Consider the following 15,505-nt stretch of genomic DNA (forward strand, 5'->3'; position numbering starts at 1 on the left):
TCCAGAGGCTCTGGATTCCTCTGTAAGCATTCTGAAGCATCGGGAAAACACAGACACCGTAGTGTTGAACAAATACATACATTCCCTGCTTCCTAGGGTCAGTCATTTCATGGGGAAGATAGACCGACGAGCAATATCCGGTAGGAAGCACTGGAAATGCTGTTCTTTCCCTGGGGCTGTTCTAGGGGCTTTCATCTATGAACTTATTTCATCCTCACAACTGCCCTGTGGTGGAGGGTTTTTTTTTCCCCTACTCTTTTTTTTGTGGGGGGGGGCGGCGGGTTGAGACATCGGAGGCAACTTCCCCAAAGCTTCACAGCTTCTGAGTGCAGACCTGAGATTCAGACCTAGGCTCATTAGGCTCCGAGACTGTCTTCCCTGTTCTGCCCTGTCTCTGTGCCCCTTCATGTGCCACAGAGGCAGTGGCCATGGAACAGAGAGGGATCAACAGAGCTGTGGGTGTGTGTAGTTGTGCACAGTGCTCTGAAAGAGTATAGGAGGGGGCTGATACCGATGGAATCTAGGGAATTCTCTTCTGAGGAGGAAAATACTTCATCTGAAACCCAAGGCTGAAAAAGAAGTATTTAACTTGAGGGGTGGGAAGGGCCCTGCTCCAGGCGGAGGGATCAGCCCTTGCAAAGTCCCTGAGGCAAGAGAGAAAGGAAACCTGATAGGAGCTGGGACAGAGGAACAACCATGTGGCCTCAAGGTCGAGAAGGTGGGGAGAGAGGAGTGGCAGGTGCTGAAGCTGCAGGAATGGGCAGGGGACCAGGCGTTGGGAATGCTACCATCAGGTCTCAGAGGAGCTGGGGTTCCAGGTGCATCTTTCTCCAGTATACTCCCCTGTGCTACGGTGAATTCCACCACAAAATGTGATCACTATTGTTCTTACTTCCATTCCAAGGGGCTCTTTGCCCCATGTGCAGAAGCAGCTTATTGGATTGGCTCTATTTACTAGTCAGGTACACAGTAAGGTTGAGAAGCAGAAACGGATTCTGAGGAGTGGTGTTTTAAATTGTTCCCTCACGGGCACCTGGGTGGCTCAATGGGTTAAAGCCTCTGCCTTTGGCTCAGGTCATGATCTCAGGGTCCTGGGATAGAGCCCTGCATCCTGCTTTCTGCTCGGCAGGGAGCCTGCTTCCCTTGTGCCACCACCCCTCCCCCCGCCTACTTGTGATCTCTGTCTGTCAAATAAATAAAATCTTTAAAAAAAATAAATTGTTCTCTCATCGATGGAGAACTTGGTGTTCGTGCTTTTATGAAAAAGAACTCGAGTATGTCCTTTTTGCCTCTTTTGAATAGAGCCCAAATGGACCACCTTCTGTTGAGTTCTAGCCCTTAGAAAATATTTTTAGTACATGTAGCAGAGAGTTTATATGTTTTTAAATGTACAGTTCTTAACATCAGGGAATGTTTTACCTTATGTAAAGACTTCTGAATGAATGCAGTGTGATTTGTTTCTGATGTTCAAGCATTTATCATTTGAACTTCTCTTCAGACTGCCATTCTGTTTGGAAATTATTCCCAGGTAACATGAATTTGACATTTGAATTCTATTTTTGTTCTTCAGTTCAGAAAAATACTCAGTATGTCCTGGTGTTTGATGCATTTGTCATTGTGATTTGCTTGGCGTCTCTTATTCTGTGCACAAGATCCATTGTTCTAGCTCTCAGGTTACGCAAGGTAAGCGTGTGTTCAAGTGTTCTCTCTCCCTTCTTGGCCTCCGCCCTGTTTGTCCAGACAGTGGACCCTTGAGGTTGGGTTATCCTGCCCTTTCTGGAGCTCTCAACTAGATTGGATTCCTTTGAATGATTGCCCCTGCTACAAAGCATTAATCAACCTGAGGTGTGGAGGGTGAGTTAAGGGCTCCTGACATGTTGGGTGGGATCAGATAATTATCCACTTAAAACTGAGCTACTAGGTACAAGTGCACAGTGGTGAACTCTCAAGCTTTTGAATGTTTCCAGAATAAATGAGAGACCCTTTTAAATTCAGGAGCGGTCTTAAAAACAAGAGTAATAGCGTGTGTGGGTTTCATCTTTTGTCTTTAACTCAGAGTTCATTTTGACAGGGAGGCATGGCAAATGGGTTATAATGAAGCATAAAATACTTTATTCTATTTTTATAAATAGTTTTAAAATTCTCTCCTGAGTTTCATTTTACCTTTTTACCCTCCGAGTTCTCTAGAATGTATACTTCAGCTTCCCACAAATCTTATTCTGGTTTGTGGCATGTGATTAAAAGCAGACTGGGGTCAGGGGAAAAAGGAAGTCATCTGTTGTGGATACCATTTGGAGCAAGAAAATAGTCTACACTCTAGTTTTCTTATTCTTGACCTTTGTTGACTTATATTGTAAATATCCACTTCTCCTGCCTGTCCCCCAAGCCTCTTGACATTCTGAATCCAAGGTCAGGGCCCTGGGTCTGCCAGAGTTAGGGGCCACCATTGGGAGTCATACTGACTTCCACCATCAGGAGCACACATTCTAGAGCCAGGCTGCTGCATCCAGACCGTGGCCTAGCCTTTCTGTGCCTCAGTTCCCTCTTCTGGAGATAGGCCTGATTCATGGGGTTGTCAGAATGAATGAGTTGGTAACAGGTAAAATTTTGGGAATATCCTGAGTGTTATCTATTATGACAGGAGTCTCTTGGCGTTAGAGCATAACTCTTTGATGTGTGAGTTAACTTAGCAGGTACTGGAATGCTGACTTACAGCTTCGGTAGGTTATGGGAGAAAGTGCGGGCCATAACCGCCACCCTTGAAGTGGCTCCATCCAGTTGGGAAAGGTAACGCCACACCACTTTACAGGCAAGAGCACTGTTTTGCACCTGTCTTCTCCTTCCAGAGGGCAGTGTGGTTTATGAGAAATGTTTTTTAAAATGTTTGCCACAGAGATTTCTAGATTTCTTCCTGGAGAAGTACAAGCGACGAGTGTGTGACGCCGACCAGTGGGAGTTCGTCAATGGATGGTATATTCTGGTGATTATCAGCGACCTAATGACAGTAATTGGATCCATATTAAAAATGGAAATTAAAGCAAAGGTGAGGGGCAACGCATTTTAATCTTCTATTCTTTCCATCCTTCTGGGTGACCCCAGGCGCTTTGAGATATAAAATACTTATGGAGACTATCTGAGTCTCATGTTTTCTCTTTTTTCACATCCATATAACCGAACCTTCCTCTGACTTCATTCCTCATCAAGGGAACATAGGAAAGCCGTTGTTCTGTGGAAGGTACCATTCCTACAAGTCTCCCCCAGAGACTCAGCAGCACCTTCAGAATAGGAACTGAAGTCTGAGAAGCTTGGCAGTGTGGGTGGGCTTCTTTTTTTTTTTTTTTTTTAAGTTGCAGAAGAAGCAGCTTGCCCATGGACCAATCATGTCAGGAGCCAGTAGTGACCCTCTAGGACAGATGGGTGCTCTGGGAGGGGAGTGAGGGTAGGAGTGTTGAGTGACCACCAAGCACCTGATGCTCTCTTGTGGTTGTTAGTTGATTTGATCTCATGACTCCATCTTGCCTCCTTCCCCATCCGGCTCTTTACCCCTGTATGCTGCCAGCCAGCAGGTCTCACCCCCTTTACCTCCTGACCACCTACCGTGCCTCCCTCCTCTCCACTCTGACTACTCTGGCTCCCTTCAGGTTATCTTCCTTTCTGGCCTGGATGCTACAACAGTCCCATCACTGGCTTTCCTGCCTTCCACCTTCCATGCCTCAGACCCATCCACACCACTGTCAGACTTATTTTTCTCAAAGTATCGAAACCCTCTGCCTCACAGGGCCCCCACTGAGATGCAGTGGCCTCCCTTCAGCGTGGCCTCTGGGGTCCTCATTCTCTTGCTCGGCTTCCTTTCCTGTCCTAGCTCTCCTGAACCCATCAGTATTCCTCTCCAGGACGTCCTGCCCACCCTTGGCCTTGGGTCTTTGTTCGCCTTTGTCCGTTGACCTACAGTGCCCCCACCCCCCAACCTGTCCTCCAGGCCCAGCTCCATTCTGGAGTCACACCATGGAAAGCGATTGTGACACGCCGCGCCTTGTGGCTCTCGTCGCACTTACCGTATTAAGTTAGAGCTGTACTTTTGTGTGTTTGTCTCCTCAGGGAGACCTAGAAGTCCTCAAGAGCAGGCATTGGGTTAGCAAATCGTGTTGGAGCTTTCCTTCAAAAATAGCCAAGTGGTATTGTTTGGTATTTACCAAGCACTATCACCTTATATTCTTTAATGCCTGGGTCAGTAGTCAAGGCAATTTCTCTTTCAGGATATTGTTTGAACAGAAACTCAATTCAACCAATTCAAATACAGAGAGGAAATGAGAGACACATTTGGAACTGGGCTCTTTTTTCCTTCAGTGTACAGCGCTTGGTGTCACCTGAGAGAGGCAGGCAGTCCATTCTTTTCCAAGACCATTCTTTTCGATTTAAAGTGAGATTACCAAGCTAAGTGGAGTGGAATGTCTTGCTCACGTATATTTTTTTTTCATACCTTAGAACCTCACAAATTACGATCTGTGCAGCATTTTGCTCGGGACGTCTACGCTTTTTGTCTGGGTTGGCGTCATCAGATACCTGGGGTACTTCCAAGCATATAACGTAAGCAGGTGGCCTTGGGTAGGGCATGGGGACTGAGACTCATTTCTTCACTGGGTCCTGGTAAGCCACTGTTTAATTCCCCTCATTCTGTTGATTTTTATTTCAGGTGCTCATTTTAACAATGCAGGCCTCACTGCCCAAAGTTCTTCGCTTCTGCGCTTGCGCTGGTATGATCTACCTGGGCTACACGTTCTGTGGCTGGATTGTCTTAGGACCGTATCACGACAAGGTGCGTAGCCCCGATTCTTCCTGCTGCACGTTAGGCACTCAGAGGCCTTCCAGGAGGGTTCCCCATGCTGCCCTGCTTCCCACTTAGCACCAGCAGGTACCCTCGAAGTCAGTAAGACATATGATCGCATCGGTTTTCTTTGCCTTTTCAGGACATTGCAGTGACTTCGGGATATCGAAACAAGAACTGTAGAGCTGTAATGAGAGGATACATTTCCTAGTTGTTAGGGACCGGCTTCAGGGGGCGTGCATAGTAACCCAGCCGATCCCCAGCTGAGGACTGTTTGGACACGAGATCGCTGTATTGAAAATGAAAATTAAATAAGGAAAATTATTACGGTAGTCTTCTCACCTACAGTATTAGGGTTCTCATCCACATTAATTGAGAGAATGAAGGTAGACAAAGACTGCCCAAAAGGACCATATTAGTTCTAGGATTACAATGATAACACACGTCTTTGCAGGTGGTTTTGATTACAGTGTCTTCTTCGTGCCTTATTAAAGATCAGTATCTGAATTCTAGACTATCCTTGGGCTTCGCATCTCAGGGACATCAAAGTTATATTCAGATTTTCTAGTTTTTTTTTTTTTTTAAGATTTTACTTATTTATTTGACAGACAGAGATCACAAATAGGCAGAGAGGCAGGCAGAGAGAGAGGGGGAAGCAGGCTCCCTGCGGAGCAGAGAGCCCAATGCGGGGCTCTGTCCTAGGACCCTGGGATCATGACCTGAGCCGAAGGCAGAGGTTTTAACCCACTGAGCCACCCAGGTGCCCCCAGATGTTCTAGTTTTAAAATGATAAATTTGACTGATAGATGCCTCGGGAAATGAAATTCTGTAGGCCTTGCTTTCAAACCAAAAAAAAGTGAAAGGAATTACTACATCTTATCGTTTTCTTCCATGGGCCTCAGGCAGCTGGAGCAACAGAAACAACACAATGACCAATGATAACTGGTAACCACGGTTACCAGATGCCCATATGTTGGGTACTATGCTAAGCATGGCTCTTATTTAATCTCTGCAGCCTAGGGACTGGGCTTGCCTTAGGTTCTCTGCAAGGAGAAAAGAGGTAAACACGCAAAGGGTGGTGTCGAAGCTTATAGAACAGCTCACCCTTAAGTTTTGAGCTTGATGGTTGCACTAAACAAAACATAGTATCAAATCTCGTTTGCAAATACTCAAAAAAACTGAGTAGTCTACAAGGTTCCAGCTTTCTGTGTTCTCATACTAAAATAAATCCTAGTACCTTGACACACAGGCAGGTTTTCTCTTCTGTAAGTGTTACATTTAACATGTCCAAAGAGAATGACTGTTTTTACTATTTGAGCAACCGTATAATTAACAAAGTGACAAGCCCTGGGTTAATAGTAAATCTCGATAATCTTATTGCTCTTCCATTTCCATGCCACTGCTTTAAAGGTGGCTCATGAGTAAAAACTGTGCTTTGATATAATCTCTCTGATCTGGAGAACTTACCCTTAGTGCCTAGGAAAATTTACATTTTTCTTCCTTGCCTGCTTCCCGCTCTGAATGCTTGTTCACATTTTTGTCACTAGAGGGCAGTGTTGCACCGTGTGGAATGAACACTGTGAGCCTGTGACTTGCTTCTTCACTTCACTGGCTCCGAGGCCTCAGGTTGAGTGCTTCTGTCTCCTTTGCCCTCCGTCTCCCCTACCCTACCATTATTCTGGAAGGTGATCAGATAATGTTGCTTGCATTTTACTAAGAGAGCTGCCATTCTCGAGCATTATATGCTAATAGATATAGTGCCCAAGTTCTCTACCTCTTGCTATGTCAACCCTCCCAGCAGCCCTGTGGGGAGATATTATATTTCTTTCACTGAAAATAGGGTTCTTAATATGTTAGTTTACCCGACGTTATACAGCTAGTGAACGGCAGAGATAGGATTTACACCCAGGTTTGTCTGACCCCGATACATGTGCTTTGATCAATAATACCCTGCAGGGGTTTTCTTGGTATTGTCTAAAACAGATCCTTACAAAAGAGCATTTCATTTCATCTGTGAGAGGAGAGCTGTGTAATCAGTCCTGTTTCCCTCAACGTGTCGACCTTGAAGAAAACGATGTTATTCGCTTTGCGGGTCTGAGTGTGTTTTCATACGTTGGCTCTGTCCTTTTCAGAGTCCAGGTGAGACTGGGGTGCTCTGGACAGCACTGCAGTAAAGATACGAGAGCTCCAGAGGAGAGCCACAGCTGTCCTTTCACATTTTCTACGAGCCACATTAAGAAAAGAAACCGATGAAGTGACTGAAGTTATGTGTTTATTTAATGCAATATATCCAAAATATTAGTGTGTTATTTTATCAGACACTCACTCTAAAACCTCGAGAGACTCTCCATTCCCCCCGTTTCTTGGTGCTTGGGAATCTGGTGTGTATCTTCTCCTGAGAGCAGCTCTCAGCCTGGACTAGCTGCTACCGATCAGGCGCTCGGTCATCACATGTAGCTAGTGGCTGCCGTTTTGTACAGGGCTCCTCCTGAGTTGTAGCTCCCACTCAGTGCCCGCCCTCTGTTTCTCCCCCAGAGGAGCAGAGTGATAAGGGCTGCATGGCAGGTCCATCAATGGCATCTATCTTTCAACTCTAGCCAGACCGATATATTGGGGCAATGCACAGTTGAATTAATGCAGCAGATGCCTTAGTGGAAGCAGAAGACCTTCGGTCTGGTTCTGGACTTCTGTGCTTTTCTTCTCTACTTTGCTTCTTCTTCTTCTTGGACTCTGAAGTTCAAAATGTTGATGGCCCCCTGCACCCCTCCCCCTGCAAATTAATCCAAACTGTCTGAATTTTTAGATTTTGTCAGCATCTGTTGAATTAGAAGACCTTTTGAAAGACCTGAGGTCTTGAAAAGCAGGGCACCCTGGTAAGCATTTTCTAGGATTTCTAAAATATAGCAACCTTGGGTATGGAAGCAAACTCTTCCCTTAAACCAAACACTCTAAGGGGAGGTATCGGGAAAACTAGGTTCACACGGCAGTTTGATTGGCAGCAGGCCTCCCATATTTCAGCTTCCTGCTTTCCCGTCAGACATTGGATTTTGGTCTTTCCCGTCAGACATTGGATTTTGGTGGTTCAGCTGAAAAGGAGTAAAGGGACCAGTGTCCTGCCAACACTGATCCCAGCACTAATGGACTTTGGCATGGCGCCCTTTCAAAATGTCTGGGCACGGAGGATTAGAGACTGTTGATGTTTAATAATTCAAGATGAGGGTTGGAAGAACATTATTCTAATGAGGCTCTTCCATTTCCAGAGGACTTTTTCACTGTGACGAATAAATCAGTCTTACCTCGTCCTCATTTTATAGACGACAAGACCAAGCCATTGAAAAATCGTTGGACTTTGCTGATGGCCTGGGTAGAAGTTGGGCAGAATCTACATGACATCCTCACACTTTTAAGACTTCTCTTTGTAAACCAATATCCTCTCTTATTCAAAACAACAGTTAGCCAGTTAAAGTATTTCACCCTAATGTTGCATGAGGTTCTCAGGACCAGCTCTCAAAGCAAATTTTTATGTCATTCTCCGTAATAAGGCACTGTAGGTTAAGTGTTCGTTCAAATGAAAGTTCTTTGTGGCTCAGTCACAAAGTGTGGAACAAATGCTCAAGTACTCACTCTGGTCCCCTGGAACCTAGGGGAACTCTTTATGAAAATAACCACTTCATATTTACTAAGTGTACACCAAGTCTTGTCGAGTCCTTCTAGATTGACTTCCCTGAGTGACTATGGCTCCTTGCTTTTTGCATTCCTCATGTCCAGCATGGCATGTAGAATGTGGTAGAGGCTCCGCAAGTTTTTTAATGAACAAAGAACGGAGAGATAATAGCACTTGCTTTTTAGAGGCTTACAACTTCGTAAGAACCAATGCAATTCCCTCTAAATGTAGTATTTCTAGACTGGAAGCCCATAAGCCTCTTCTTCTCCTTACCTTGGGTATTATTAAAGTTCACTCCTGCTGTGGATTTTGGCCACCAAAACTGACTGTGTGGTTCACAACAATGTCTTGTACAAAATGGCAAGCTGTGTACCACTTAACTTTATTGGGTCTCTTTTAAATTTCTGGTCAGTTAAATAAGTCTCATGTGCATAGCGGAGAGGGAATTACACTGGTTGTGAATAACATTAACATTGCGGCAGGTGTCACATCTAGGCTGATACACGTAACTGCACGGGAGACTGAGGAATGAATTTGATATGTACTCACCAGCTGCCCATTTGCCCTTTTGGAACCCGAAGCACAGACTGTTACGGGTTTTTGAAACTAAAGAAAGGACTTGACCAGAGTCCAAAAGAATTATTAATGGTGCCGGCAGAGTTGTAATTCACATTATAGAAACCAGCTTTGATTTCATTGTCTTAAGGCTGGTAGGGATGGAAAATATTTACTCTGAGAACTGCCTGTCTTACTGTTAAATAATCTGCATATTGTTAAGCGGTAACTCCCGTGGATGTTACCTCCAGATCTCTGGGGAGACCAACTTCAGAGCTTTTCAGAGTTGTTGCTGATGTGTGGAAGGCATGGGCATGATCTCTGTTTGGGCTACATTTGTGTACTCTTCCTTGGTTACGGGCTTTACCCTGTCAGCTCAGTCATGGAGCAGGGAGGTTAGGATGTGGTGTGTGTTATCCAGTTGGGGTATGGAGAAGCATATAAACTGATTAGAAGACAAACGAATGGTTTCCTCGGTGGTTCTTACTGATCCAGGGAAGGGACTAGAGCTGCCAGGGTGGTCTGGCTTGAAGTGGACTTTGAAATAGCCCTTTAGTGTTGGCGTAATGGGATACACAGATGGGTGGGAGAGGAGGAGGGGAAGGAGGGCATCCCAGCAGGTGAATAGAACACATCCACGAGGAAAAGAGAAAGAAGTGGGCCTGGTGTGTGGGCGCAGACAGGAGCAGGGCGCTATTGACAGTGAGGAGAGGGGAAGAGGCCGCGTGAAGAGGAAATGCATCCCAGCCTTCTTGGTTGGGATTTTCACTTTGCATCCTAGCTTTGTATATTCTTAAGTAAGAGCAATGACCTGAAGGCTATGTCCAGTGAAGTTTAGATTTTCCTGAAGTTTGGGCTGCAGAATGAAGAGGTGGGAGTAGACTTGCTTGGAGGTTTCTGTAATAATCCGGCTGTAAGTGCTGGTGTCGGAGCGGATCAGACATCCTAGGAGCAGACGGACCTTAGAAGATTGAAGACAAGGGAAGACTGATCAATTCGATTACTCAATCATTTTGGAGTAAATGTTTCTTTGATAGGAGACAGAAGTCACTGATAGAAATAGGGAATTAGAGGGAAAGGCTAGTTTCCCGGTCAGGGGTGGGAGGTTTTGCCTTGAGACATGTGAAATAACACCACCACCTCTGAGTGGAGGCGCCCTGTAGACATTCATCAGGGACAGGGCTATCCCCAGAGCCACGTGGACTCCGTGGACATATGCGTCTCATGCTCAGAACAGAATCAGGTTCAAAACTCTACACGAACGTGTCCCATCTGTGTTTGAAAACGTCACTGGCTTTGGCCTCTGAGGTCGTTATTGTTCCTTAGAAGCTTTTACATTCTGCCAATGTTTAACCCTCTGGCCCTGGAGACATCCCGTCATTAAGCACCTGCTGTTTTTTGGTAGTTGCTGTAGCAATAGTTTGTCAACCACTTCGAGCCAGGATGGCTGCCTGTGGGGTTCCGGTGGGATTCCCTACTGCGAACGCTCAGCTCCCGAACCCCCCACTAACCTCCTCATAGCAGCATTTCTACCTGGTACCTCAGACTTGCCGCACGGAAAACGGAGTTCCCTAGGTGTGTCTCTCCTTTCCCAGACTTATGTTCCTCTACCTTCCTCTTCCTCCCAGTCTCTCCCAGATTCCTTGCAACCCAGGGCTCCTGCACGCTCCTGTCTCTGGCCTCCCTGCCCCTAGGCTTTGCGCATTCTAGATATTCCAAGTGCCGTGGTTACCTTTAAGGAACACAGATCAGATCATGTCACTGTGGCATGAAGCATTTTCCTGGTTTCAAGTGATGGCCTGTATTCGTTTGAAGTGTGGAAAAGACCACAGGGGCCCTTCAGCATGGCATAGACATACCTCTCCAGCTGCTGTCCAGGCTGAGCTCTTTATTTCTCCCGTGTTTACTGAGTAAATCCTGACCTTTCTCCTGCCCCGGGTGAATGACCCAGCCTTCAGGCCCTGGTTCTGAGGGTCGCTTTCCTTCCACAGCGCCCCCTAGCTGTACACGGGGCGCTGTGTGTCTAGGTTAGGGCCCGTCCGCTGTTAGCAGGGGAGCCCCGCGAAGGCACAAACCATGATCCCTCATCTTTTGACACTTTCCCACCCTTGGAAATCTTTAGTTTTTAATGTGCTAAAATTACTCGGACCAACAGTTGGAAAGGCGAATGTGAAACCCTCCATGTAGCAAGACTTTCTTGAGCCTGTGCTATGTCCGAGACGCTTCCCTCTCTGCTGGTTGCAGAACACAGCAGCCGCTGTTTTTCCAGAAAGCAGTTTGGCAGATGAGACCCAATAACAGGAAAAAACACTGTGCTGAGAAATGTTTATTACATTGTCCTTTATTATACTGTGAACATTATCGGGATGTCTAGCCAGAGGGAAATAGTTAAGTTTGACATCTAAGAAATGATCTGTTATATTAAAAAAAGACTTTCTAAGTGTGAGTAACATAAGAAAATGTTCAGTAGGAAAAAAAAAATCAGGATCCCAAACTGTTAGATGATATGACCAACTATATACGGCAAAGTGCAAAGGAAAAAACTGAAGAAAATATCAAGAGATTATCTTTATAAGCACGGAGGAGAGTTTAAAAAAAAAAGATTTATTTATTAGAAACAGTGTAAGCAGGGGGAGAAGCAGAGGGATAGGGAGATAATCAGACTCTCCGCTGAGCAAGAAGCCTGACAAGGGGGTTGATGTCAGGACCCTGAGATCAAGACCTAAGCCAAAATCATGTCAGGTGCTTAACCAAATGAGCCACCTAGGTGCCCCAAGGAGAGTTTTGAATAATGTTTTCTTATTGTGGTATATTCTATATGTTTTATTTATTTATTTTTAAAGATTTTATTTATTTATTTGAAAGAGTGCACGAGTAGGGGGAGGAGCAGAGGGAGAAGCAGGCTCCCCACTGAGCAGGGAGTCCGAGGTAGGGCTCCATCCCAGGACCCCAAGATCATGACCTGAGCCAAAAGCAGATGCTTAACCAAGGGAGCCACTCAGTCACCCCTAAAATTCATTTTAAAGCATCTAGAAAAGGGGTACCTGGGTGGCTTAGTCATTAAGCATCTGCCTTTGGCTCAGGTCATGATTCCGGGGTCCAGGGATCGAGGCTTCCAGCTCAGTGGGGAGCCTGCTTCTCCCTCTGTTCCTCCCCCTACTCGTGCACTCTCTCTCTCAGATAAATAAATAAAATCTTTAGAAAAAATAAAATGAGGGCGCCTGGGTGGTTCAGTGGGGTAAAGCCTCTGCTTTCGGCTTGGGTCATGATCCCGGGGTCCTGGCATCGAGCCCCGCATCAGGTTCTCTGCTCAGCGGGAAACCTGCTTCCCCCTTTCCCTCTGCCTGCCTCTCTACCTACTTGTGATCTCTCTCTCTCTCTGTCAAATAAATAAATAAAATCTTTAAAAAATAAAAATGAGTATTAATAATAGAGACCACAACAAGATAAGTTAACTAGATACTTTCCTGCTTTTTTGGATCATACCTCTTAAAAACTAATCTCAGTTTCCCCCCTACAGTTTGAAGATCTGAACACAGTTGCCGAGTGTCTGTTTTCTCTGGTCAACGGCGATGACATGTTTGCGACCTTTGCTCAAATCCAGCAGAAGAGCATCTTGGTGTGGCTGTTCAGTCGCCTGTACTTGTACTCCTTCATCAGTCTTTTCATATACATGATCCTCAGCCTGTTCATTGCACTGATTACAGATTCCTACGACACCATTAAGGTCAGTCACATTTCCTGCCAAAAAACGACAACAAATTCTGTATGGATTGGAACATTGGAAAATGCTACACTTTTTTTTTTAACTTAAAATAGTAGTCTATTATTTGGATTTTAAGATTTTTCTAGAAAAGAAACTTCATAGGTGCTGGTGGTGAATTTCAGATATGCATTTCGGGCATTGTCCCTGTCACCCAGACCGAGGCGGACTGGTTTGGAGGTGTGTTGGAAAAGAGAAAGGATGTGGGTCCCAATGGGCTGAGTGTGGTCATTCAGGGAACTGGGCTGTCAGTCTCCACAGTGGCAGCTGTACCTGCCCGTCTTGGAACTTAAGCTTAGAATAATAAGCTTCAGCGATAAGGGATGACGGCCACCTTGACAGCCTGTCCAGATGCAGGCACGCCTGGACGCTGCATGACATGGCCATCTGCGTGGTGCAGGTTTCCTTGAGATGATGAAAGCTTAGGCTTTCGTGACTGCCTCGCCTCTTGCCTCCCTCAGCCACCCTGTGTTCTGCGTGCTTTCAGACAGATCTGCATCATTGCTCTGTAGCTCACAGGAAGCTCTGTGCCCCCTCGTGGGATGGCCCCTCCACAGCAGAGGGTCTTGCTTGGAAAATCCCATTTCGGGACCCACGTCTGAACACCCAGAGGTGTTATGTCAATGCCTTGGCATTTTGTCCTCTTCTTAAACTCAAACTAATTCAGAAGAAGACCATCCATTGAGGGGCACCTGGGTGGCTCAGTTGGTTAAGCATCTGCCTTCGGCTCAGGTCATGATCTCAGGGTGTTGGGATCGAGCCCACGCTGGGCTCCCTTCTCAGCAAGGGACCCTGCTTTTCCCTCTCCCTCTGCCTGCTGTTCCCCCTGCTTGTACTCTCACTCTCTCTAACAAATAAGTAAAATCTTAAAAAAAAGAGAGAGAGAAGAAGAAGAAGAAGACGACGACGACGACGACAGTGACCACCGTCCACTGGAAATGCTCCCGAGTGCTCTGTCGATGGGGAGACAAGTGCTCACATGGGGATGGGTGGTTGACTCTAGTAGCAGGGCTGGGCATGGAGATGGGAACTGCACACTCTTGCCCTGGGGTTCCTGTCTTTGATGAGGCCGTGGCCCTCGGAGTGGGTCAAGCCTCAGTGCCCTCAGTAAGCATGGGGCAAGCGAGGTCTCAGGCAGGGTCTTTTTGTCTACTGGGAAGAACTTGCTGCCTTCTGCCCCACTGAGTGACCAACTTCTATAAAAGTAGAGGAAACAGGCCTAACTCCTCTCTAGACTCTACACTGGCAGTGAGAGAAAGGGGAGATCTTATCTGGTCTTATAATTAGCATTAAAATTTTAGACTTTTGACTATTTCCTTCATCCCCCTTACTAACCCACCCCTCCCCTGCCCAGCCATGGTTTTCTTTCTGGGACTTCTGGATTGTTTCTGTTCCCATGGTGGCCCTGGCTTGGCTTTCAGGACTGACAGATTGATGCATCACTGTTAATATCAGTTCTTGGATCTGAGCTAGCAATGTGGGAGGGTTTTATTTTAGCCAAGGTGGGTTTGATGTGTTGACAAAGGGAGCAGTTTCTCATGCTCTATAAATAAGGTAACAACACTGTGTACTTTTTACAGAAATACCAACGGAATGGGTTTCCTGAAACGGATCTTCAGGAATTCCTGAAGGAATGTAGTAGCAAAGAGAAGTATCAGAAAGAGTCTTCAGCCTTTTTGTCGTGCGTCTGCTGCCTGAGGAGGTCAGTATGGTGTTTAGTCAGGTCTCCATGCTCCTACGATGAGCTTCTCCATGGCCTTAATAAAGAGTTCTCCAAGGTTTACTCTGCACTCAGAAATCAGCTCATTGTGGGAAATGATTTGTCTTTCATTTTCTTTCCTCCCACTGAAACTGGCTTCAGAAATGAATTGTTTCTTTTAAAATGGGGTAGAAAGCCACATGACATGGTTGAAATCTCTTGGGGCTATTATGAGACTCTAATGGGAAGTCATGAGTTATGTCCCTAAAGTCAAGGTGAACTCTGAGGTGGTCACGTAAGAGATCCAAACTCTTATTTTTAGAGGTTGAGCTCTGGGAATGTCAAAGGCCTTTTCCCTTGCTGCAATACTGGGTACAAATAACCTTTCTTGAGCAGAGTGGGAAACCTGCTTGAGAGGAGGCCTTGGCTGGGAGCATACATCAGTAGCTCTACCTTGACCAACTTGGCTCGTGTCAGCAGGACACTCAAGCAAATGGTCTACACCTCAACGGCAAAGCATCCACATGGTGTTTTGGGGGCTAGAATGGAGGTCAAATGAGTATAGTTTGCTTGATTGTACCCTTGTTTGTTTTCATGTGAAGTCAGAGGTGGGGTTGTTAACTAAAAATAACCCCTACCCATGTTTTCTGAGAAGAATTCTCTAAACCAAATTCCTGAAGGCAGACGGAAGAACATAATTGCTACTTAAAACCACAAGATGTATTTTCTGTTAATCAATTCATACCGTATCTTGGGATTTTGAAATGATATCGAGCATTTCCAAAGAATGTCTGATAAATATGAAATGAGGTCTTCTGAGAAAAGTGAAGTTTTAAAAAATCACATTTCTTCCTCTCAGAGCATTAAATTGTTGCCATAGGAGCTGAGATAAAGGGAAATTAACTTTCCTAATAGATAGCTGCTGCCCAAGAGGCACCTTGTATAAGAAAAGTCTTGCGAAGTTGCTCCTTCTCATCAGAGAATATTCATCAGAGAAAG

General features: G+C 45.6%; 1 protein-coding gene across 1 annotated transcript in view; it reads left to right on the forward strand.

Annotated features, from left to right (window-relative positions):
* MCOLN2 (mucolipin TRP cation channel 2) overlaps nt 1-15,505 on the forward strand; it is a 54,346-nt gene that overhangs the window by 36,698 nt on the left and 2,143 nt on the right. Inside the window, exons 8-13 of the mRNA XM_080802106.1 lie at nt 1,571-1,683; nt 2,894-3,043; nt 4,486-4,587; nt 4,694-4,816; nt 12,565-12,771; nt 14,388-14,509. Coding sequence (XP_080658232.1) covers nt 1,571-1,683; nt 2,894-3,043; nt 4,486-4,587; nt 4,694-4,816; nt 12,565-12,771; nt 14,388-14,509 — 817 coding nt within the window. The remainder of the gene's footprint in view (nt 1-1,570; nt 1,684-2,893; nt 3,044-4,485; nt 4,588-4,693; nt 4,817-12,564; nt 12,772-14,387; nt 14,510-15,505) is intronic.

The sequence above is a fragment of the Martes martes genome, assembly GCF_963455335.1.
Source record: "Martes martes genome assembly, chromosome: 4".
In the NCBI taxonomy this organism is placed as follows: Eukaryota; Metazoa; Chordata; class Mammalia; order Carnivora; family Mustelidae; genus Martes; species Martes martes.